Source organism: Chelon labrosus (assembly GCF_963514085.1).
Source record: "Chelon labrosus genome assembly, chromosome: 5".
NCBI classification, from domain to species: domain Eukaryota; kingdom Metazoa; phylum Chordata; class Actinopteri; order Mugiliformes; family Mugilidae; genus Chelon; species Chelon labrosus.
In genome coordinates, this window is record NC_140341.1 from 817341 (window position 1) to 843322 (window position 25982).

Below are 25982 nucleotides of genomic sequence, written 5' to 3' on the forward strand. Positions count from 1 at the left end.
ACCAGTTCATGCTTTTGCCATACCCAATAGTATAGGGCACCAAAATTCTTGAAAAAGATGTCCACGATTGTATTTCTCCAGAGTCAGTTTTTCCAAAGGCAAAAATGAAGACAGTTGTTCAAGGAAGATCTTGAAAGAAGGAGGGGTATCATTCTTCCAGAATAAAAGTATGCATTTCTTTGCAAAATAAGTGATCAAAAAGAGTATCCTGCATTTTTTTTGATCTAACTGTAAGTTATTTGTGTCGTTTAATAAAAATAAACTGCTGCTCAGATCAAGTTGTATTTCCATGACAGACCGAGTAAAAGAGTGGATTGAGCTCCAATAACTTATTAAAAGACTGCAATCCCAAAACATATGCATGAATGTCCCCTCCGCCTTATTACATCTCTGACAAGCTGCTGATATATCATTTGATATTTTATGCATTTTTAATGGAGTTAGGTAAGTTTTGTGGATGAACTTGAAATTAGCTTCCTTAATTTTATTGCTTGTAAATGGGAAATGAATTCTATTACAGATATTCAACCATACACTATCTTCAAAAGTTCTCCCCAGGTCCTTCTCCCATATTTTCTTTAACAATTGGAAAGAGGATTGACCTTCTCTTATCAGAATATTGTAAAATACACTAATCTTTCCTTTTATTGTGTCTGAGGATAACAAAGTGTCTTCCATTTCAGATAGCTCAAGCCGAATTTTTTTTTCCTTAATAAGAGTGGTTGTAACACTTCGGATCTGTAAATATTTAAAAAAATGTTTATTGGAAATGTCATATTGTGAACATAAATCCATGAATGGTTTTAACTGCAAATTCTGATTTAACAAATCTTTAAAATGTATTATGCCAGAATTTATCCATTGACCTGTATTGACCAAAGTAATTTGGGTATTAAGGTCTGGATTTTGAAATATCGGAGAATGTATGGAGGTACACAAGATAATGCCCATTTTCTTTCTACAGTCTTTCCAGGTTTGTAGAGTATTGGTTACGGAGAAACATTTATTCATATTTTTTATCTTTTCAAAGTGGTTTATAAATAGGAGGGAGATGAGAGGCAGCGGTTCGAATGGTTTTGATTCCATCTGAACCCACATGGATTCATGTCTCTCCATTGACCATGAGATCAGGTTCCTTATTTGGGCTGCCCAAAAATAATATTGGAGGTTGGGTAAGCTCAGACCTCCCAAAATTTCAGGTTTCATTAAAGTCAATAGACTAATCCGAGGTTTTTTATTCCTCCAGATAAATCTCGAGAGGCAGCTATTAATTGAATTAAAGAACTCTGTAGATAAAAAGCATGGAAGCATCTGGAAAAGAAAAATAAATCTTGGGAGAACATTCATTTTAATTACATTTATTCTGCCCAAGAGTGATAATGGCAGAGAGGCCCACTTTGATAACTCTAGCTTAACCTTAAGTGAAAGGGGAGTGTAATTTTCTTTAATTAAGTTATCCAAATCTGGAGTAATGAATATACCCAAGTACTTAAAGCCTTTTGGTGTAGCATTAAACCCACTAGAATATAGCAATTCTTCAGTTGGTATCGTGTGTAGGAAAAGGGCATTGGACTTGTTAAAATTTATCTTATATCCTGAATAGTTACCAAATTCTTTAATTGTATTTAGGAGGTGAGAAATAGAATTGTCCAGATCAGTGATATATAAGAGAATGTCGTCAGCATATAAGGACATTTTATGTTCATTAGCGTCAAACTTGAAACCTTGGATATTGGTGTTGTCTCTAACAAATACAGCCAGTGGTTCAATCACCATGGCAAAAAGTAAAGGTGACAAAGGGCACCCCTGCCTGGTCCCTCTAGTTAAAGCAAAGAAGTTTGAGCAATAGCCGTTTGTTATGATTGCAGCTTTAGGGCTGTTATAAATACTCCTAATCCAATCAATAAAGTTACCACCCATTTTAAATTTCTCCAGAATAGAAAAGAGAAAGCTCCACTCAACCCTGTCAAAAGCTTTCTCTGCATCTAAAGATAACAGAAGAGAGGGCTTCTGCTGATTGTTAATACAGTTTATTATATTCAGGGTTCTCCTAATGTTGTCAGTTGCATATCTCCCCTTTATAAAGCCTGACTGGTCTGGGTTAATTAGTTTAGGTAGGATTGACTCCAGCCTTCTAGCTAAAAGTTTGGTGATAATTTTGTAGTCGTGGTCCAGGAGGCTTATAGGCCTGTATGATGAGCATTGCAGGGGATCTTTGCCACCTTTAAGTAAAACACTAATATAAGCCAAGTTCATTGTCTGCGGGAGTATTTTTTCCTTACAGAAGTTGTTCACCATTGCCATAAATATAGGATGGATCTCAGGCCAAAACTCTTTATAAAAATCTACTGAGAAACCATCTGGTCCTGGACTTTTATTTAACGACATTGAATTAATTGTAGCCAGTATTTCAGCTTCTGTAAATGGTAAATTTAAGGAGTGTTGGTCTGAAGCTGAGACTTCAGGTAGCTTGATTTTGCTGAGGTAATCCTCCAATTTTTGTTGAGAGTAACCCCTTTGTGATTTGTAAAGATTATTATAGAAATTAAAAAAGGTTTGGTTGATCTCTCCAGGGTGATAGGTTGTTTTATTATCACTAAAGTGTATAGCTTTTATAGTCTTTTCAGCTTGCTCCTTCTTTATTTGATGGGCTAATAATTTACCTGGTTTATTTCCCATTTCATAATCTTTTTGTTTAATAAAATTCATTTTTTGTATGATCTCCTCTGATATCATAGTGTTTAATTTTGCTTTAGCAATAACTAATTGTTTCCAGTTGTTCTCAGTAGGTGCTTTTTTATGAAGGTTTTCCATTTGTATTACTTCTCTTTCCATTTCTTTTCTTTTACCAAGTTTTTCATGATTTTTAAATGAGACATATGAGATAAGAAGTCCTCTTAATGTAGCTTTTGCTGCCTCCCAAATAATATTAGGCTCTAAGGAGGGATCGTTGTTTTCTTTAATATAATTTGATATCCACACACGTATGATTGATTTAAGTTCATTATCTTTAAAAAGAGAAGGGTTAAATCTCCATCGCCTAGAGATAAACCTTTTCTTAATGCATTGGATCTGTAGGTGGATTCTAGAATGGTCTGAGAGGACTATTGGATTTATACTACACTTGGATATCATGTACATATAGTTAGAGGGGACAAAAAAGTAATCTAATCGCGAATAAGAATTATGAACATTTGAAAAAAAAGTATAATCTCTGACACCGAGGTTTAATTCCCGCCAAACATCAGTTAGACCACAATCAGCACTCAGTTCGAGAAGGACCTTAGCAGATTTAGGGTTGGAGGCCTTGGCTTGATTGGATTTATCTCTTGAACACAAAGTTACATTAAAGTCTCCTCCCATGACACCCAACCCTTTACAATTCTCATTAAACAATAGGACCTGGTCAGAAATAAAGGACGGCTCATCTGAGTTCGGGGCATAAATGTTTAAGAAGGTCATTGGAGTGCCGTTAAGGGTGCCTGAAATCAAAACAAACCTGCCATTTGGATCTGTTACTAATTTACCCAAAATAAAATGTACATCTCGATTCATTAAGATGCATGTTCCTCTACTGTGAGATTTGTATGATGAAAAATAAACTTGACCTACCCAGTCTGTTTTAAGTTTGGTGTGTTCAAAGTCAGATAAATAAGTTTCTTGTAAAAAGACAACATCTGCTTTATCGTCCTTCAGAACTGATAGTATTTTCATCCTTTTAGAAAGGTTACCAAAACCTTTAACATTCCAAGAGATGATATTCAAGTCATTCATATTAGCTGCCGTTCGACATGGATATCACTGTTAATACATACTGCTGAGAACAAATAACTGTATTACTGTTTTTATTACTATTAGTTGTTGCCCCAAAAAGATAAACAAATATGATGTGAAAAACAAAGACAACAGGAAAATCCCTAACCCCCACCCCAAAAGAATAAACCAAAAGTACAATATAAGGAACAAAAACATTTATGGGAAAATCCCTAACCCACCCCAGAAATTTTCTATTAGGCCAAAGGAAGTAAAGAACACATAACATAACTGAAAAAAGTTGATTGAAAAAGAAAAGAGACATTATAGGCATCATAGGCATCTCTTCCTAAATCTCTGGCAACTTGGAGCACCCTTCCTCAGTGCTATTCAATGAACAGGGGATCTGTCCATCAATAATTAAGGAATATCACAGGTAGACAATAACCTGAAAGAGGGGAATATATTAAATATGTAATTAAGTAAAAAAGAAAATAAATAACCCCTCATACACTTAAGCCCTTGTATACCTGGTAAATTCCATTTATTTTGATTTTCACCCATTTAGGCATTTGTATGAATACAATAGCCTAGAGCAGAGGGCAGATCGAGAGACAATAATGATCCCCAGAAGACTGAGGCTTTTTTCTGTTTGACGTGACAGTTCGTGATCGGTCTCGTGAGTGGGTAACAAAAAAAGGAATTGTAGGGAGAATCAGATTCTCCCTTAATCAGTCTCTCATGGAACCTTCTCCCACCCCACCAATGGACTAGTCCGCTGTGACATCATGCTTTGTTTCCGGAAGTAACCCGGTGCAGGCGTGAATATCAGTATTTTAACGCATCGGGGTTCGCTACTGTTTATAGTCCAAAAATAGTCCAAAAATAGACTGTCCATCATTTGTTAGCCTACGCCAGTCTTTAATTGGGGAAAATAGCTTGTCTTACCTCCGCTCGATTGATGATCTTTTAATTATCAGACGGGGAGTCTGTTTCAACATGTCGCTTATTCAACTTGTCGATATGTGCCTTGGCATCTAAAGGGGTATCAAAGAGTTCAATAGTGCCTTTATGTAGAATTCGAAGCCGGTGTGGATAGGCAAAACCTCTAAACATGTCCTTCTCACGGAGATATTCAATCACTCCAGCGAATTCATTACGTTTGCGGCGAACTTCTGCTGACAAATCCTGGCGAAAGATGAGCTCAGCCTTGCCCTCGCGTATCGGAGTTGTCTTCTTTTTCGCTGCCTGGAATACCATATGACTACCTCTAAACCGCAAGAATCGGATCATAATTGGTCTCGATGGATTCTCTGGTTTGCCCGGTTCTGGACGAGGTTGTAGTTGGCCTAAGCGATGTGTGCGTTCGATCTCAAATAGGCCCGCTTGATCCATAGGTAAATGCAGCCATTCCGGTATCTTCTGTTGGATGAATTCGAGTAGGTGTTTGTTTTCAGATTGTTCGGGGAGTCCCAACAACACTAAATTCTTCCTCCTTCCTCTGTTTTCTAAATCATCCGTCTTGGCTTCAAGAGTTGTAACCAACTTTTGGGCTCGATGTAAGTCTCTATTGGTTGTTTGCAAAATGTCCTCAAGATCTGAGATCCTTTGTTCAGCTGCGTCTAAGCGCTGATGTTGTTTATTGAGTGCCTCGTTTGTCTGAGATAACGCGCCCTTCATTGTTGTCACCTCCATAATAACATTTTCCAGACGACTTTCGATACCTTCCAGGCGGCTAACAATATCCCGACGCTGGGTTTTTAATTCCGCCATAATGTCAGCCAAGTCATACTCGCCCTCGGCGTCTTGGTCTTCATCTTGTTTGTTCTTTGCTTTGGTTTTCTTTGCTTCTCTTTTATTTCTCCCTTCGTCTGGCATGATCCTTACAGTTTAAAGTAGCAAGATTGCGAGAATTAGCTGTAATAAACTGCTGGGTGAAAGTAATACAACAACTTTCTAACTCGTTTGATTGTAGAATATTATCCCAGTCTAAATTGTTTAGGTAATTTTCAATTTGTGCCCGCTTGTTTTTGGGAATACCCTGGTTACCGGATTTACTTTCATTCGCAAATTTTGATAACCGCTGTTTAGTGAGTTTTCGGACAACCATGGTCATGTTATGATCTGATAGCCCTGTGAGTAGGTTATAAGTTCTCATGATTCGCTGGGGTCTGTTTGTAATAATTGGATCTATCAAAGTTTTAGTTGTTCTTGTGATCCTCGTTGGGCCTTTCACCATCTGCTGAAGACTGTGTTTTGACAGCAGTGCCTTTAATTTCGTTCTGCGATTTTTCTCTAGCCAATTAATATTAAAATCACCCAGTAGAATCGATTCTGTGCGAGTATTTATATGTTTGAGAAGTTTATCTAGGTCATCATAAAATGAAACATTGTGCGATGGTGGGTTATACAGTGCTACAATATTAAAATTCATCTTCGGCGATAAAGCAACATTCAACGCCAGACATTCTAATGGTGTATTCAGTTCGATTTCGTTACATTTCAGGGTGTCTCTAACATAGAATAATACTCCCCCCCAGCCCTTGTCTGAGGTTCTATCTTGTCTGTAGCATGTATAGCCAGGGACGTCAATCATGCTGGTCGGGATGTTACTATGCAGCCAAGTTTCACTCAGTGCTAAAAAGTCTAAGTTAGAGTCCGTTAGAAGATGTTCAATCTGGTCACGTTTTGGCAATATACTCCGAATGTTCAAGTGTCCGCCCAATATACCCTTTGGTTTAGACGTAGGCTCCCATATTACTCTTGCATGATTTACAGTCTGAAAGAATCCAAATTCACGTTGTTTTCTTGCTGAATGAATCATACCGTTGACCCCGTGTGGACTAACTGTTGCCTCGACGAAATGTCCCTCCCTCCGGGGCTCAGTTGCCACTCATGCAGTCCGTTTGTCGTTGCATTTGCCGGGGGAAGGTGACTGCCGGAGTCACTTACTACTTCTGATCTGGCTGGGGCTGTTTCCTCTCAGGACTCGCACTTGGAGCCGGGCCCCGAGTTGGCTTTGAATTTTGAGCAACAGAAACAATTGTTGAGATTGCAGATGCAATTGGAGAAAGAGAAGGAACTTGAATTGGAAAAATTGCGACACCAAGCGGAGTTTGACAAAGTGGTAACAATAGAGCAAATGCGGCAGCAAACGAGAAAGGCTAAAAACATGAGTTAGAAACTGTAAAACTGAATTTATTTAAAGAAGGAAGGTTATCGGATACTTCAATGATTGAATCAGCGCGGACTAGTGAGCACTCACGGGACATTCTAAATAGTTTACGGTTGGTGCCGAAGTTTAATGAAAAAGATGTTGACACTTTTCGAAGATGCGAGGGGCTGGGATGATGCATATTAACGGGACGCGCGCAGGAGGCTTTTTTTTCTCTGTCCACAAAGGATAGTGGTGAATATGTGAAGGTTAAAGCAGCGGTACTGAAATCATATGAGCTGGTCTCCGAGGCCTATCGTCATCGATTTAGGAGCTGGAAAAAGGGAACAAGTCATATTTGGAGTTTGTCCGTGATTTGGTAATCCATTTTAATCGTTGGTGTTCAGCATCGGATGTAAAAAAACTTCGACAGTTTGTGTAATTTTATGGTGCTTGAACAATTCAAAAAGAGCGTATTGCAATGTATGTAAGTGAACAGAAAGTGAAGACGGCGGCAGAGGCTGCTGCGTTGGCGGATGACTATTTGTTGACCCACAGAGGCGGTGGTGGAGATCCTCGCACGTTTGGTGCTGACCGAGAAAATTATCCTGCAGGTGAGTTGTACTCCCTTGGGCGTCCCGGTGGAAAATTTAGTGTCTGTGAGTCGGAAGATGTCTGTCATTTCTGTAATAAAAAAGGTCATTGGAAAAAAGGCTACGCGTAAGTTGTGGAACAAGCATTATGAGGCGCAGGCTAAGCCGGCTGCGTTAGCTGCACCTTCTCGTGTACTGGTTGCTGACCAACAGGGTGAGGGGTTGACATCTGTCATTATGTCTAAACCGGATTCGAGTTCATATTTGCCTTTCATCTCATATGGACATGTTTCTCTCATTGGGAGTGATGAGAGAGTGCCAGTGGTCATACTGCGTGATACAGGAGCATTTGATTTGTTTGTTCTGCAATCAACTCTGCCCTTTTCTGGAGAAATGGATATGGGAGCCTTCATACCTTTGTTAGTCCAAACGAGTTGGTTTTTGGTCATACGGTGCGGGGGCCTTTAGCTGCTCTGCAAAATGACTGGAGGGAGGCTGAGCCACCTAAAAATGTGCTTGAGTATATAAATGGTTTTAGACATCGGCTGTACGCTGCTACAGAGCTGGCAAAAATAAAGCTGACTTCAGCACAAGCTAAGATGAAATGTCTGTACGATCGTCGAGCTGAGCAGCATGTTTTCAATCCAGGTGACCAAGTTTTGGTGTTATTGGTTATTGTTAGTTCATCGGTCCAAGCTAAATTAATGGGTCCATATACTGTAGTGAAACAGCTATCTGATCAGAACTACCTCATAGCCACTCCCGAGCATCGTAAACATCTTTGTCACAACTTTGTAACATAAATCTGTTAAAAGCATATCATTCCCGTGTGTCTCAGAAGCAGGGAGTGTGCTGGCTGATGTTGTTCATCCAATGTGTGTTGGTAACACAATTCTGAAATTTAGTGAAGTATCTTGTGAGGATGGTTTGCCAAATCATGACTTGGCATTGCTGAAAGGTAGGCTTAAGAACCCGGAGGTACTGGCAGACTTGAATAACATTCTAGGTCACTTACCAGAGCTGCAGAGCGCTGAGTTGATGGAGTTGATTGGCAAGTATCCGAGTTTGTTTGGGGATGTTCCTTCTCGCACTCACTTGTTGGTGCACGACATTGATGTCGGTGATGCGAAGCCAATAAAGCAACGATTTTCCAGAGTCAGTCCAGAGAAACGCAAATTTTTGGATTCTGAGATTGAGTATATGTTGAAAAATGGTATAGCTGAACAATCGTCATCAAGCTGGGCGTGGCCTTGTTTGCTTGCTCCAAAATCAGACAATACTCCTCGGTCATACCCACTACCACGCATGGATGATTGTATCAACCAGGTTGTTGCTGCTAAATTCATCAGCAAGTCTGATCCCCTGAAAGGTTATTGGCAGGTCCCTTTGTCGCAGAGGGCTCGGGAAATTGTCACGTTTATCACTCCAACTGTGCTGTACAGTAGTCCCTTGCTATAACGCGGTTCACTTTTCGCGGCCTCGCTGTTTCGCAGATTTTTTTTAGTGCAATTTTGCATGTTTTTTTGTGTTTTTTTTGTACAGCGCATTGTTTTCTGCGTCCTGATTGGCTAAGGGAGAGCCCGCATGTCATATTCTGCATCCTGATTGACAATGGTCTACAGTCCCTTAGCCAATCAATGGTACGGTGTTTCTTGTACAGTACAGAATGCGTTCAGCTTGCCAAATTTACATGCTATACTGTACAGTATATTTGATCGCTGGCAGTGTGACTTTAGCTTTGTGGATCAGTGACTCCAGGAAAAAGAACATTACACTGGATACCAACATCATCCGCACAAAAGCAAAACAGCTTTATGAAACTTTTGCTGACAGCGATGACATCCATGACAGCGAGGAGCGGAGCCCAGGCCGTCGACAAGTACTTTTCACGCAGAACCAAGCCCATTTAATGCCAGCAAGGGCTGGTTTGAGAAATTTCAGAAACGCTTTGGACTTAAAAGTGTTTCTCTGCACGGAGAGGCTGTGTCTGTGGATACCGCTGGAGCAGAGGCATACGTGAACAACAAATTCAAAGTGATCATCGAGGAAGGGGGATATAAGCCTGAACAAGTTTTTAATATGGATGAGACTGGCTTATTTTGGAAACGAATGCCCTCTTGCACCTTTATAATGCAGGACGAAGCCAAAGCCCCAGGATTTAAGGCCCAAAAAGATCACGTGACTCTGGTTATGTGTGGAAATGCTGCGGGCTTTATGATAAAACCAGGTCTTATTTATAGGTCCAAAAATCCTAGAGCCCTAAAAAACAAAAATAAGAATGCGTTGCCCGTTTACTGGATACACAACGCAAAGGCTTGGATGACAAAAGCGCTCAATCTGGATTGGTTCAAACAGTGTTTCATCCCAGAGGTCAAGCGTTATTTGAGAGGAAAAGGACTGGACTTTAAAGTGCTTCTTCTCATAGACAACGCCGGAGGCCACGCTGATGATTTGTCATATGATGGTGTGCAAATCGAATTTCTGCCGCCAAACACTACATCGCTGATTCAGCCCATGGATCAAGGCATTATCCGCGCTTTCAAGGCTCTCTATACGCACAACACCCTGCAACATCTTGTTGCGGCTATGGACTCGGATCAAGATTTCTCACTACAGGCCTATTGGCGTGAATACAACATTGCATCATGTCTCCAAAATATTCAGAGGGCCATTCAGGAGATGAAAACTGAAACTTCAAATGCCTGCTGGAAACAACTGTGGCCAGAGGCGGTGCACAACCCTACCGGATGCTCTCTTGATGAGATCCATCACTCTGCGGTAGATGCAGCTGTGGTTGATGCCCACTCACAACCGCTGACTGATGACGACCTGGCAGAGATGACAAAGCCACCAAGCGAGTATGAGGGAGAAGAGGAAGAAGAGAACGCAAGTGTTGGTAAAGACGAGGAGGATGGACTAACACTTGATCGCTTGGCAACCATGGTGAGAATGGCCAATGAACTTCAGCGAGCTGCACAAGAATGGGACCCTTTGATGTTTTGTTCATTACAGTTCTCAAATATAATCGAAGGTGGTATGTCTGTTTATAAGAATCTTCTCGCCCAGAAGAAAAAGGGCGCCAACAACTACCCATAACTATGTTCTTCACTTGAAAAAAGACACCTGCACCGACGCCTTCGGTGGAAAAAGACGCTACAGTGGAGCGGCGCCAGGATGAAGAGTAACGGTCAGAGGAACTGTGAAATACGTGTGACTACTGTATTGATAATTTCTAATATGTTCAACCTCGTACGTTGCTTGTTAACATTAAATTTGTTATTTCTAAAAGCCATCAATATTATTTATAGGAAAACGTTTATATTTTTATTTCTCAAACAAATATTTGGGCCTGAAAACAGGTTCTGGTCTTTGGTTCTGTAATACTGTACTTATTTTTCTAAGAAGGTTTGAACTTTGAGAGTGTTTAAACAAGAGAGAAATGTGAGAAAATGTTAATGCCTGTCTGAGAAAACGTGTATAAAGTGTGTAGTGAGGGGTTTTGCAACCTTAAATCATTTATAATCATTGTAAAAAATAAAGCTGACTACTTCGCGGATTTCGACTATTGCGGGTTATTTTTAGAACGTAACTCCCGCGATAAACGAGGGACCACTGTATTCGTGCTCTGTCATGCCTTTTGGATTGTGCAATGCGCTGGCAACCTTCCAACGTTTAATGAACAAAGTAGTTGGTAATTTGGAAGGCTGTTCAGTATACTTGGATGACGTCGCTGTCTTCTCTGATACTTGGTCTTGCCACATGGAGCATGTAAAAGCTTTGTTTGACCGCTTGGCTGAGGCGTGTCTTACTGTTAACTTGGCGAAGTGTGAGTTCGCTCTGGCAACAGTGAAGTACCTCGGTCACCAGGTTGGGCAGGGTAAAGTCTGTCCCCTGTGGGCAAAAGTGCAGGCAATTGAGCAGTATCTTCCGCCCGCAACTAAGAAAGAGTTAATGAGATTCTTGGGTTCTTAGTTGGGTACTATAGGGGTTTCTGCAGAAACTTTTCAGCTGTTGTTGCGCCACTGACAGACTTGTTAAAAGCAAAGGTAAAGTTTATCTGGTCTCCTGTTTGTCAGAAGGCTTTTGAGAATGTGAAGGCGATCCTCTGTGAGGCTCCGGTCCTGGCTGCCCCATGCATGGATAAAGCTTTTAAGCTCCAGGTTGATGCTAGTCACATGGGTGCAGAGGGGGTACTGTTCCAAAAGGATGAGTTTGGAATTAACAGACCTGTGAGTTTTTTCTCTTGAACATTTAAAAGGCATCAGTTGAGCTATTCTGTTTTAGAAAAGGAGGCTTTAGCTTTGATTTTGTCTTTGCAACAGTTTGAAGTGTATGTGGGTTCAGGGTCTGTGGTAATTTATACAGACCACAACCCTTTGAGATTTCTGAACTCCCTACGCTGTCCGAATCGGAGGCTTATTAGGTGGTCCTTGTTTCTTCAATCTTACTCTTTAGATATACGTCATATTAGAGGAAAAGACAACATAATTGCAGATGCTTTGTCCAGATCCCCATGCCAGTGATTGTTGTTCCATACTTAATTTTGGATGTTGCTTGTGTGTCTCTTAATTTGCCTCAAGGTATCAGTGGCTGAGGTGGGATGTGGAACTACAACTTGAAGGACATGAACAATTGTCAGGGTGATCTTGTATTTTCAGAGGATTGCAAATTTTCAGATTGTACTATTAATTAATGTAATTGGTGTGATGCGGCCATATTAAAACAATTAATTAGATCTTTGGTTAACTTGTAGTTCGTAGTGGTCCAGGGTTGGGACCCTGTCTTTATTGGGGTGCGGGTGTGACGGCCCCAGGGCCTTTGCTGGTTTAGTGTTGGTGTTTGTGTCCCTTTTTTGTCTTTCAGGGTCCTGGTAGCTGGTTGGCCATTATGGGATTGGAGGCAGCTGGCCACTGTCTCCAGACCCATAACTCCCGCCCTCCTGCAAACTCATTCTCTCTCTCTCTCTCTCTGTCCCGGGCACCATGCTGTGTTGATTTGAGTTCTTCTAATTTCTTGTATGATTTAGTTTGCATTTTCCTAGGTTGATTTGGTTTGTTTCCACTGGTTCCACGTGTACAAGCACAGAACCAACATGAGCGTGGACTATAAAACTTGCTGTCAAATTCAGGGCGACATAATCTCATGGTTTTACTCTGTGTATTTGTCTCCTTCTGTCGCTGAATATTTGTAAACAATCCAACCAGAGGCGGTCCTGGCTAGATTTACGCCCTGGGCGAACCATGCCTTGGCGCCCTAAATAGCCTATAGCCAACTGTCACTCACGTCACTCATAGAAATCTGCATACCTTTATCTTTTGCCCGTTTCTCCTTTTCTTCTTTTTCTGAACTGGGCACCTGATGCTTCTTTGGTCTTTTACTATGATCCATGCTAAGATGAAGACTCGACATAATTAACTTTTGCATTACTTTTTGCCAACACCGTCCTTTCGCCCGTCAATCAACCGGAGTTACGTGAGTCACGTAGATGACTGCACATATTATTATTATTATTATTATTATTATTATTATTTTGTCATTTTTCACATAACCCAATTAATTACATGTAGGTATGGGTCTATGTTAATTTTAGGAATGAAATACAATTTATTTGGAAGCAGTTTGTGTTGTGTGGCCTGGGATCAGTCTATCCTTCGCCCCCCTCCTCCTTGCCAACCTCGGCAGTCGCAAGTTGATCCCCCGCCCCCCTCCCCCTGCCTCTTCTGACACACACACACAACCCGTATGACTCTCAGCAGCAAGTTGACGTGACAATGAGGGCTCCACTAACTTGACATGGAAATGAGCGGTAGTCTAGAAAACTGACGAGTTTTGTTTCCAGTTTTTTTTTTTTTTTTTTTTTAGGGCGCTCGTGCGCCCTCACATGGATTGCGCCCTGGGCGGTCGCCCACATTGCCCATAGCAAAAAACGGCCCTGAATCCAACAAAAGTGATCTGAGTCTGAATCATTACCAACTTCTCAACAACCCTCACTTGATTCATTGTTTGACGGAAATGCTGGACCTCAGCACCGTGACACTGTGATGTGTTCACTGACATCACATGATGTCAGTGAACACATCACAGTGGTCTGCAGGATGGAGGCTTCCTGCTGTCTCTTAAAATACTACATTTATAAAACATTTCTACTTGTATATGAAGTCAGACTTGTTACTAAAGGTTTGATCGGTTTTTCTGTCTCATTGGTCCAAACAGTGCAGTGTGAGCGCCCCCTGCAGCAGGGATCACAATCAGCTCTAACTCAAACACAACCTATAAATACATAAATTCAACAATAAAATAAATCTCGGGACAGATTCTTTGAAAGTTTGACCCTAAAATAAAGAACAGATATTTTATGTGTCGATCAAACACCAAACATTCTGTCTTTTAAACATTTTATTGAATGTGAAGATAAAGTGACAACATCTTTATTAAAAGCCATTTAGTTCAAGCTGAGAGTGGTGCTCATAAACACATCATGTAGTGAGTCCGATCCTCACAGAGAAACTCACCTGATTTCCTGTAAATGGAGAGGGGAGGAGCTCACCTGAGCAGGTGATCAAGTTTCATGAAAACAGGAAGAGAACTTTGAAATGAGCTCAGAGTTTATTTTGAGGGAACAGAAGAAGGTTGAACAATGAGACAGGGTGAGTGTTAACACAACATTATTATCATTGGAGTCAGTTTTCTCTTTATGGACTGTGGAGGGAAGAAGATTCACAACGAACGTCTGACCATAAAGAAGTTGGGAGAGCAGAGCAGAGTCTCCAGGATCCAGATGTCTGTCCATGAAGAGTCCAGACTTCATGGTCCAGACTTCAGTGATGAATCTGGACTTTCAGACACAAAATAAGAGAGCTGCTACAAACGGCTGGAACAGTGTTTAGTGTTGAGGACCTGCAGCTTCCTGTTTCTTCTGTCACATCAGGTTAATAATACTGAGCTCATCTGTTTAATGTGAAATGATCTAAAACAACATTTGGACTTTTTATTTCTGACAGAGATGTGAAGATAACTGAGTGTTTGCAGGTGATGAGAAGTCAAGGACAGAGAAAAGTCTGTGTTCAAGTGCTGTACAGTAGTTCTATCACATGACCTCTCCTCTCTCTCTTTGTAAGACATGAACCAAGATCATAAACTGTTCTTAGTCGTCTTCTCTTTCTGTTACTGACACACTACATCTGTATATGCAGTTTGATTGTTTCTACACAACAGGTCAGGAGAGAGTGAGTTTGATGTTGCAGTGTTTGTCATTGTAATGAAGACGGTTTCATATTTAGTGTCCAACCAGGTCTCATTCAGTGGTGCAAGATTCTGACTTCTTTAAAGTTGTAAAAAGAAAAGAACAAAAGTAGAGACTGGTATCAAATGAATCATTGATCAGTTGTGATGATTACAGAGTGTTTATCTGCAGAGACTCTGACTCTATTTCCTTATTGTCTCTGAACTTCAACCTTTGGTCGGTGTGTGTGTCTCTGTCAATCAGTAACAGCTCAGAGAGAGAGATTTTCATTCACTCTTTAGGTCTCTCAACCACCACTGCTCTCTCTCTCTCTCAGTCGCTCCCTTCATAAAACCATAAAATCTAGTTTGTGTGGATGGAAGTCATTTCACTGAGGATATAATAAAGTGAATGAATCAAGATGAGTGACACTAAACATGAACATTGGTCCAAAGCTTTCTTGTCCTTCAGTGAACTGTAGATTCAGGCTGAGTGATGAGTGTGGTTGTGGTCAGACTGTCAAACAGCAACAAGAAGCAACACAGCAGAGAACATGGAGGATGTCTGGTGAGGGATTTTAAAGCTGATGCTACTTTGTTGCTTGGAGAGAAACTCTGTCCTTTACTGTCAGTCACTTTCATTGTTTCTTGGAGAATGTAGCTCAGTTAGCTCTTAGCTGTGGTAGCTGACATTACAACACATGTAGCCAGCTCATTAAATATTATGGATCAGACTGAGCTGCATTGACAGTGTTAGTGTTGAACTAAAATAAATCCAGAGACAGCAGCCAGGACTCCTGAACTGTCTGAATCATTGTTGTGTTTCAGCAAAATGTCTCCAATGAAAATATGTTTGAGCAGAAATCAGCTGACTGGAGAAGACTGACTGTAACTGAAGTTGATGTAAACTCACTGAGTGTTACTGGTTTACCTCTCAGACTGACTGAAGTCCAGAAGATGGAGGAAAAGGAGGACAGAGCAGAGTCTACAGTATCCAGCTGTCTGTCTATGAAGAGTGATGGGTCCAAACCTAAACCTCCAAACTTCAGTGAAGAACCTGGACCCTCAGACACAAAGTAAGAGACTGTTTCTACTGTAAACTGACCTGATGGAAGATGATGATTTTAGGATGAAGCAGAAATGTTCTGCTGAAAGATTTCTAGTCATGATGCAGATGTTTTAGTGCAGGTAGGTAAGATCCTAGTCTGGGTTTTAGAACCAGGAAGTACTGATGGTATTTCTGTAGTAAAACACCTGAGAACCTCCATTTCAGAATGTCCACTCATCAATATTCAGATATATTTGTCCTCATGTTGAAGTCTGTGAAGATTTTCAATCTGCAAATGATTTTAGTGATGAAGAAATGTGTTGACAGAAAGAGGAAGAGGAGTCCTGTTTCTGTGGAGGAGCAGCTGTCCTGCTGTGCTTTGTGTCAGGACGTCCTGAAGGATCCAGTCTCTAGCAGCTGTGGACACTGGTTCTGCAGACAGTGCATCACCTCATACTGGGACCAGTCTGCTTCATCAGGAGACTCCTCCTGTCCCCAGTGTGGACCAAGATCCAGAAGAAGACCTGGACTGCAGACAGCCAGTCAGAGCAGCACTGTACAAAGTAAGACTGTACATCTGTCTGCTGATGGACTCTTTTCTGGAAACCTGTTGATTTAATCCAGACACATTGTTGTGTTCTACAGCATGGGGATTTAAGATCATTCTAAATATCATTGTAAATGAACTCCCAGTGAAATGTCACTGCATTGTTTCTGCTCCAGAGTAATAACAGCAGGACAGAGAGGAGTGAATGCTGTGTATTACAGACAGTCACACTGACTAACAGCCAGACAGCAGCCTGAGACACAACAAGAGACACAGACTCTGAACAACAGCCCACATTAGCTTTCCTGCTAACGTCTCCTTCTTCTCTAACCTACACACATCTTGTCCTGCAGATCCACTTGTTGAACAAGAACCAAACAAACATCCACTGAGGAAAACTGCTCTGCTAACATCAGTTTGTAGCAGTAGATAGTGAAGCAGCTGATGAGTAGCAGCACTTTGAACAGCTTCAAAACTTCACATATATTGATAGAATATTTAATTAGTTTAGATTTATCTAGTTTCATTTATTCTCTTTTGTTTTCCTGCACTTCACATATCAGCTTTATTTTATTCTTCACTGATTTCTTTCCTCATAACTGAGCTTTGTTAATTACTGCTGAAGCAAATGAAACTCCTGCTGAGACCAGCCAGTAGGAGGCTTTTATTGTGAAACAGCCAGAGGAAATGCAGTGAATTTGTCATCTGATTATCAGTGTTTGGTTGGTGGTGCTATTAAAACCAAGAGATGAACATATTGTGCATCATTTTATTGGTAGCTCAGTCTTAAATATTACAACAAGGAAGGAACAACAACAGTGAGCTGTTAGATGAAGAGCTGCAGACAAGCTGCTGAAGCTCAACCTGCTGCCTCTGCTGTCAATCAAACACTAGCACAAGAAAAAAGAGCATTTCTAATGTTTCCTCCAAAAATGTTTCATTGTGAGAAGAAAAAACTCTTTACAACACATTTAAAAGTCAGTTTTCTGTTCTTTGTGACTTCAAACAGGGATCAGTGTTTTCTTTCTGTCTCATGTTTGTTCTTCTTTCCAGCAGATGTTGGTCTGCAGGAGGTTTTAGATGAACATAAGATCAGTCTGAGGAGGAGATGTGAACGTGTGACTGAAGGAAGTGATGTAACAGGAAGTGGAACCCTCCTCAACAGGATCTACACTGAGCTCTACATCACAGAGGGACAGAGTGAAGAGGTTAATACCCAACATGAGGTGAAGCAGCTTGAGACAGCTTCCAAGATGAAGGCCCTCCATGACACTCCAATCAAGTGCCACCACATCTTTAAAACCTTACCTGACCAACAGAGACATATCAGAGTGGTTCTGACCTACGGCGTCGCTGGTGTTGGAAAAACCTTCTCAGTGCAGAAGTTCACTCTGGACTGGGCAGAGGGTTTGGAAAACCAAGATGTCAGTGTGGTGATTGTGCTTTCATTCAGGGAACTGAACTTGATCAAAGATGAGCAGTACAGTCTTCTCAGGCTGCTCCATGTTTTCCATCCAACATTACAGAAGGTCACAGCAGAGGAGCTGGCTGTCTGTAAACTTTTGTTCATCTTTGACGGCCTGGATGAAAGCAGACTTTCATTGGACTTCAACAACAGTGAGGTTGTGTCTGATGTCACACAGAAGGCATCAGTCAACGTGCTGCTGACAAACCTCATCAAGGGGAAACTGCTTCCCTCGGCTCTGGTCTGGATCACTTCCCGACCTGCAGCAGCCAATCAGATCCCTCCTCTATGTGTTGACAGGCTAACAGAAGTACGAGGCTTCACTGACGCCCAGAAGGAGGAGTACTTCAGGAGGAGGTTCAGTGATGAAGAGTTGTCCAGCAGAATCATCTCCCACATCAAGACAACCAGGAGCCTCCACATCCTGTGTGGAGTCCCAGTCTTCTGCTGGATCACTGCTACAGTTCTGGATCAAATGTTGACTACAGAGCAGAGAGGAGAGCTGCCCAAGACCCTGACTGACATGTACTCACACTTTGTGATGGTTCAGACAAAGAGGAAGACGAACAAGTACCATGAGGGACATGAGATGAGTCCACAGAAGCTAATGAAGCCTGACAGGGAAGTTCTTCTGAAGCTGGGGAGCCTGGCGTTTGAACATCTGGAGAAAGGAAACATCGTGTTCTACCAAGAAGACCTGGAGCTCTGTGGTCTTGATGTGACAGAGGCCTCAGTGTACTCAGGAGTTTGTACAGAGATCTTCAAAAGAGAGAGTGTGATCTTCCAGAAATCAGTCTACTGCTTTGTTCATCTGAGCGTTCAGGAGTTTCTGGCTGCAGTCTACATGATCCACTGTTACACCAACAAGAAGACAGAGGTGCTGGAGGACTTCCTGGGGAAAGAGCACCGGGTGTCCACTAAGTTTCTGGATGACTTCCTGTATGGAGCCATGAAGAAATCCCTGCACAGTAAAAATGGTCACCTGGACCTGTTTGTTCGCTTCCTTCATGGCCTGTCTCTGGAGTCCAACCAGAGACTCTTAGGAGGTCTGCTGGGTCAGACAGAGAACAGTCCAGAAATCATCCAGAGAACCATCAACAAACTGAAGGAGATGAACATTGATAAAATCTCTCCTGACAGAAGCATCAACATCTTCCACTGCCTGATGGAGATGAACGACCTCTCAGTTCATCAGAAGATCCAAGAGTTCATGAAGTCAGAGAACAGATCAAAGGAGAAACTCTCTGAGATCCACTGCTCAGCTCTGGCCGACATGCTGCAGATGTCAGAGGAGGTTCTGGATAAGTTCGACCTGAATCAGTACAGAACAACAAAGGAGGGACGACGGAGACTGATCCCAGCTGTGAGGAACTGCAGAAAGGCTCGGTGAGTCCTGATGTGATCATTAACAGAATCAATCAGTGGAGATTAGTAGTTTAGTTATTCAGATATACACAGGATTACGTTATTGTCATTATTCTCTACCTCAAACATTATATATCAGTTGAGTTGATTTGTGAAGCTGTTTAAAATGCTGTGAGTATAAAAATGTAGATTCTTTTAGTTCGTTGTGATGTTTGTTATCTATTATATATTTGTAATAATTGTTAGATTCTATATTCTTTTTAACCATTTCTTTATCTTCCTTTGTGTGATGGAGGCTTCACGTAACCCTGATAAAACTAATGAAGGAGGTTGTGCTGGAGGTTTTTGAGACACACAACATTTTATAGTTTGTTTTATTCAGTAAGTTTAGTGGTTTAAAACCAGATCTGTATCACTTTCTAAAGATTACTGAAGCTATTGTGACCATGGAGGATGCTGGGGGATGCCTCAGTGCTTTTATTGAAATGACATGGAACAAAATGACCACACTCAAATTACAAGTGTCAGTTTATTAGAGGTATATTTTTACATTATTTGTCCCAAGATGTTTTCTACATGACATTCTATGTAGGATGAACCAGTTTAGTTCTGTTTGTAATCTGTCTTCATTTTCTTTTAGATCTCCTTCAGGCTGTAAGCTCATCATACAAAAACACAAATATTAGCATTCAGTTGTAATGCATCACCTCTTAAAGAGAAACTTCATATTCACTCAAGCATCAATCAGATATCCTGGGTTCAGTTAACACATTGTGTTTGTATAAAAAGTGGATTCCTTCTTGTCAAGTGTTTAGTTTAATTTCTGCAGCGTTTGGCAGCAGGCATCAGATTTTTCCTGCGTATGGACGTGAACAGTCGTAGCTGACAGTAGTAGGTAGCAAAGAGAGATCATCTCTCCAACTGGAACTGTTCACTGAGTTCAACTCATTCTAAATGTTCTGGAGTCAAAGTGAATAAATGTTTTCATCAACCAGATGTCTTCATTCTGACTGTGTGGATCAAATCACACTGACAGACTGTGGACAGTATGGAAGCCTAAATGTAACTCCATTTTCCCTCCTTCATCTGCAAGATGAAAGCAGAACAGAGATTGTCATTAAAAGTCTGCAGCTATGAGAGAGACTGAAGAGAGTCATTGTGTCATGTCAAACACAGTAAGATGAGATGAGCTGAACCACAGATGTTCATCAGATGATCACCTCACTCTGTTTCATACTCATTCAGTCTGGATCTAGAATGGAAATTATCTGATTTTACAACAGATTTTATTTGTTTTCTAATCACAGACTTACTGGATGTGGACTCTCAGAGACTCACTGTGAAGTTGTGGCCTCAGCTCTGAAGTCCAACCCTTCCTATCTGACAGAGCTGGACCTGAATGATAATAACCTGGAGGATTCAGGAGTGAAGCATCTGTCTGCTGGACTGGAGAGTCCAAACTGTAGACTGGAGACTCTGAGGTCAGTTCACTGACTGGAGCTGTTGTAGGTTTTCTTTATTTATTCAATTCAAATCATTGACTGATATGTCAAATGTTCTTTAGTTTATACATGTTCAGTATTTCCATGAGCACAAATCTGAAGAAGTTTCTTCTTTTTCTCAAATGTTGTGTTTTTCCAAATGGCTGAACAGTAGTTTTTCCTTGTGGCTCCAAATAGAAGTGAAAGACTTGAGCAGGGTTCATTTAAAGGTGACAGAAGTGAAGTCATGACGGGGAGATGATGTGAGCCTCCACAGATTCATGTTGTGCTCCATCAGTCAGTGAAGATGAAGTCAGTACTGATGAGGCTGTAGAGTGTGTGAGGATGTGAATGAGGCTGTTGAAGATCTGATGATAGCAGATAAAAACAGGCTGCAGAGAGTCTGAGGGAGAGACAGGTCAGAGAAAGAAGAGAAAGACATGAATGGAAAACTTGATGAAGGTGAAGTTAGGAACTGTGACGATGTTGATGGGATCAGAAGCTGACATGGCTTCTACAGAGACAAGCCACACAGCTGCTGTGGTGAGGTGTGTGTTAAAGCAGAGTCCTAAACAGCAGCCTAACACAGGCCCAAACATCCCAACAAAGCAGGATTCAGGCTCAGTGTGAGGATCTCAAACAGAAGCTGGAGAAGAGACAGGACTCTGTTGGAATGACTGCAGAAAGAAGGCAGGTGAGACCAGGCATAGTGTTTGTGATTTAGAGCCAGAACAGAATTTGTGTTCCTGAACAAATCACACTCTGTTTCAGAATCATCAACTATTTTATCTCTCAGAGGTTAAACATGGGGTGTATGAAGAGATCTCTGATCAGTAAAGTTTGAACTGCAGCACAAACTCCCAGATCTTCTGCTTCTGCTGCTCATTTGAACCTGACAAAGGGTTGAGCTCATTTCCAGAGTCGAGGGTCTCTGACTACAAAGGCTCAGTCTCCTCTGGTTTTTAGCCTCCACCCTGGAATTAGTAACAGAGCTCTACTGGAGGAGGGTTAACATGTCAGAGATACAATCAGGGACCAACATCATACCAGACTGAAAGTCATCATTGAAACTTTAACATCTGTTCTAAATACACAGAGAAGCAGTGAAGGGATGCTACAACTGGTGTTACATGTTAGTGGATTTCGTCAGTAAGTGATGATGTCTGCAGAAGACATGATGAAGATCCACAGTAACAGAAGGACAAAGTCAGTCAAACATGTCTGAGTAGATTTAATCTACATCTTTTATTCTTTATTCAGATTGATTGGCTGCAGTTTGTCAGAGATCAGCTGTGATTCTCTGGTCTCAGCTCTGAAGTCCAACCCCTCCCATCTGAAACATCTGAACCTGAGTAAAAACATCCTGAAGGATTCAGGAGTGAAGCAGCTGTGTGGTTTTCTGGAGAGCCCAGACTGTAGACTGGAGACTCTGAAGTGAGTTCACTGTCTGTTACTGTTGTAGATCTGATATGTTTAATCACCAACTGAATCTAATTCATGTTCATCCAGAACTTTCCTCCATAAATCTGTAAATGTCCTTTAGTTAAAGACGAGTGTTTGTAGCAGAAACTGTAGAAAATGTCCACTGTTAGTTGTTAAAGTCAATGAATCTTAAAGGCTGTTAGGACACAGTAAGGTTGAGCTGCACATTTAAAACCTGAACACATCTGATTTTATTCTTCATTTAGATTGGAGAGATGCAGTTTGTCAGAGATCAGCTGTGATTATCTGGTCTCAGCTCTGAAGTCCAACCCCTCCCATCTGGAACATCTGGACCTGAGTGACAACAATCTGAAGGATTCAGATGTGAAGCAGCTTCTTGATCTTACGAAGAGTCCAGACTATAAACTGGAGACTCTGGAGTGAGTAGAGGGTTCCAGTCAGTCCATGCTGCTTTCATCAGTATTAAAGTCCTAAACACAGTTAGTATCAAAGATCCAGTGTTTCCTGTAAACCTGCAGCTTCTCAGTGAAGCTGTGAGAGGAGAATGGAGACAGGCTTCAGGATTGGACAGAAAGACAGAGAGAGACAACAGTCAGCCAATCAGATGAGCCAGAAGCTTGTTGTGATCATGTGTTTGAGTTGATGTGAAGACGACTGTTGTTGTTGTGTTGATGTGTCCAGGAAATAAAGCTGGATTCCAGCTGACAGCCTTCCAAGATGTATAGAGACAGTGGTGGTCATTCCTCAAATCTGATGAACAACTGATCACAGCTCTGAGATCAGTCTGACTGAAGCCTGCACATCACAGAACCAGCATTACATTTAGTAACCATGTGCTCTTTCTACAGAGCAGAACCTCTGCTGAGGTCCAGTCATCACATTTGTATATATTTGCTCCAGTGCTGCTCTGAACAGGACTGAAGTCCCTGCTGCTCTTTATACTGGATGAGCTGCATCACTGACTGACAGCTGATGAAGGGAGACTCTGGAAACACTCATTTATCTCCTCTCTTCTTTCTTCTTCTCTCTACAGATGGAGGTGATGATCTTTGTGAAGAGGACGGTGTGTGAGCTGAGAGAGGATGAGCTGTGTCCTGATGATCCAGAGAGGTTGAAGCAGCAGCAGCAGCAGCAGCTTGTGTGTAGAGAGACTCTGACTGCAGATAAATGCTGCAGAATAAACCACATGTTCAGCAGAAACATGAGCTAAAACACACACATTCTACTCACAGTGATGCAGCCAGTGTTCAGTTTCACTCACTCAGCATATAGATGTGTTTCTGTTTCTGCTCTTTGCTTTATGGACTCCACTGAGTCAACATTGGAATCTAAAACTTTTTGGACTTTTCTCTGATATTTCCTGACACTGTTGGAGCTTCTGTGCAGTTCCAGTGGATGTGTGTATATGCTGGATGCTGGAATAGAATCATGAGAACATCTGAGCTAACTCTGGATCTCATCCTGTTTTAAAAAGTGAAGGCTGATAGTTTTTATGTGTGTTCTTGTACATTTATATCAATAACAATTAACAATTGTCTCGAGACTCTGTGGAGAACCCTGAGCATGAAACCTCCAGAGCAGCACGAAGGCAACGGTGGAAAGATGAACTCTTTTTTATCATGAATTCTGCTTTTATTACGTACAGTGAACTAACTATTGATGGTGGAACTTCTGCACATATTATAGATACTGAACTGACCTCTGACACTGGACTCTCCTACTCTTATCACTGACAGTGAACTAACCACAGACTGGTAACATCAAACAGCTGCTGATATTTCAAGCTCTCCAAGCAGACAGTTGGCCAGGATGTGTGTATTTGCTGGAAATATTTAGAGGTCCCTGAAGCAGCCATTAAATAATAACTCCTGAACTTGTGGATCTATGATAGAGAGATGTTGATGAGGTCAGCTGCAGTTCCTCTAGAGGCCACCAGACGGTGCTGTTTATCATCCACTCTGGGAATCTCTTCATCTCCTCTTTCCACAAATAAAGTCAGTTCAGTTTGAACAAGATGATCAGTTCCATTCTCCTAATATCAGCCTATCTGACATCTGCATGACTTTAATAGGACGTTAACATGAGAAGCTGTTAACTGAATACTTTAAAGAGACAACAATGAAAATGTATCTCAGTAAAAACTAAAGTGAAACTAGGATGACAGGAATGTGAAGAGAAACTGGGTCATGCAGCAAGACAACGAGCCCAAGAACACAAGTGGTTCTACAAAAGAACGGTTAAAGAAGAACAAGATGAATGTTTAGGAACGGCCAAGTCAAAGTCCTGACCTTAATCCAATAGAAATGTTGTGGAAGGACCTGAAGCAAGCAGTTGATGTGAGGAAACCCACCAACATCTCAGAACTGAAGTGGTTCTGTTCTGAGGAATGGGCTAAAATTCCTCCAAGCTGCTGTAGACCACTGATCAGCTGTTACCAGAAACATTTAGTTACAAGGAGGTCACAGCAGATACTGGAGACAAGGAGGACATGCTATGTAATATTGGCTCATTTTAAGTGTGACTGGGTTCTCTTTGTCTACTTTCAGGACTTGTGTGAAGTTTTAAATCATTTTTATGCAGAATTGTAGAAAGTTCTGAGGGGTGCACATTAATCCTGTGACTTCAGTGAGGAACTCTTTTATGAAGTCACCATCTGAGAAAGATTTCCATGTGGGCCAATGAGTTAAGGACCTCAGAACTGGCTGTTCCTGTTCATTTCCCTGTGTTTTGTTAGCATGGATAAAAGCAGTTGTGGAGCTTCAGACCAGCTGCCGTTTGCTGAACTTCCTCCTCTGGTTGGGCTCCAGTGTAGCTCTGACGTTTGGTTTCATGGTGTCGTCGTATATTCTACTCTTTCATCACATCAATCAGACACACTTCCCCTCGTTCTCTGGGAACAAACGTGTCTGAAATCTAGTTGTACTATTTTTAAAAGTCTTCTTTGATCAATCTTGTTTTTTGCGGAGAAGAAGCTGCAGCGTTCAAGACTCTAGCGCCACCTACTGTTAAACTAATTAGTACAATACAGTCAAGTGCAGGTTCCATGTGTGGACCATGTTCCATTCTATGTTTAGAATTAGCTGGGGGCTGATTAAAAATGTTTGGACCCCCCTGGTTTAAATAATCCTCTTCTTCAGATGGCCAGAGAAAGGCTCCACATTAAAAAGCTGATATCAAACATGTTTTAGATCCTCAGTTTTTTGTTCTGCTCAAAGATTAAATCCTCATCAATATTCTGCACGGTGACTGTACAGTAAATGAATTCTTCTTGTAAAAATCAGGTTAGATCAAGTTGACCTTCATCAACCTCTGCTCCAGTTGTTTGTGGCCACGTGGGAAAGTCCACAGAGCAAAATGTGAGAAGATCCGACTTTGGGACAAACTTGTGAATAAACCTGAACAGTGGCTCAGATCTTTAACCGTGTGTGGACGGTCGTGGATCAGTCAAGTAAAATCCTTATTCTGCACAAAGAGAGATGGGCTGTTCATGTCTGCTGTAAACCTAAATGAAAAGAATAAAGTGTGATGAAAGCAGCTGCAGAGTGAGGTCTGTTTGAACAGGAAGATTCAGGTACATCAGGCTGTTTCCATGAAAGCAAAGTTTATTAGGATTCATGGAAGACATGAGGTGAAAAAGGAGGGAAGCTGGTAGATGAACTCAGAAAGAGAACGACTGCATATCCAGATATATACACAGAGAATGAACTGGGAAACACAGGTGGAACTAATGAGGGTGGAGAAAAGAGTCACAAGGCAGGAAAAGAAAGGTAGCAAAACTTTGAAAGGTTAACAGGAAGTAGAGCCAAAGAAAAGCCAAAGTGGAGACTTAAAGCCAGCGTCATGCCTGGCCTTTCTGGATCTTTGTTCTTTTTAAATTCTCTGTCATCAACACTGAATGAGCTGGACTGATTG

At 41.4% G+C, this 25982-nt stretch overlaps 2 protein-coding genes across 2 annotated transcripts in view; both read left to right on the forward strand.

Moving 5' to 3' along the window:
- Positions 1-25982, forward strand: part of LOC311488731 (uncharacterized protein) — a gene marked incomplete at its 3' end in the record, with an annotated part of 331706 nt that overhangs the window by 26475 nt on the left and 279249 nt on the right. Inside the window, exon 2 of the mRNA XM_084545582.1 lies at positions 15699-15797. Coding sequence (XP_084401708.1) covers positions 15699-15797 — 99 coding nt within the window. The remainder of the gene's footprint in view (positions 1-15698; positions 15798-25982) is intronic.
- LOC311488467 (protein NLRC3-like) lies at positions 15822-24997 on the forward strand. The gene is made up of 6 exons (XM_084545192.1): positions 15822-16332; positions 17370-19167; positions 20454-20627; positions 21888-22061; positions 22316-22489; positions 23104-24997. The coding sequence occupies exons 1-6, from the start codon at positions 15996-15998 to the stop codon at positions 23111-23113; spliced, it is 2667 nt and encodes an 888-aa protein (XP_084401318.1). The 5' UTR covers positions 15822-15995; the 3' UTR covers positions 23114-24997.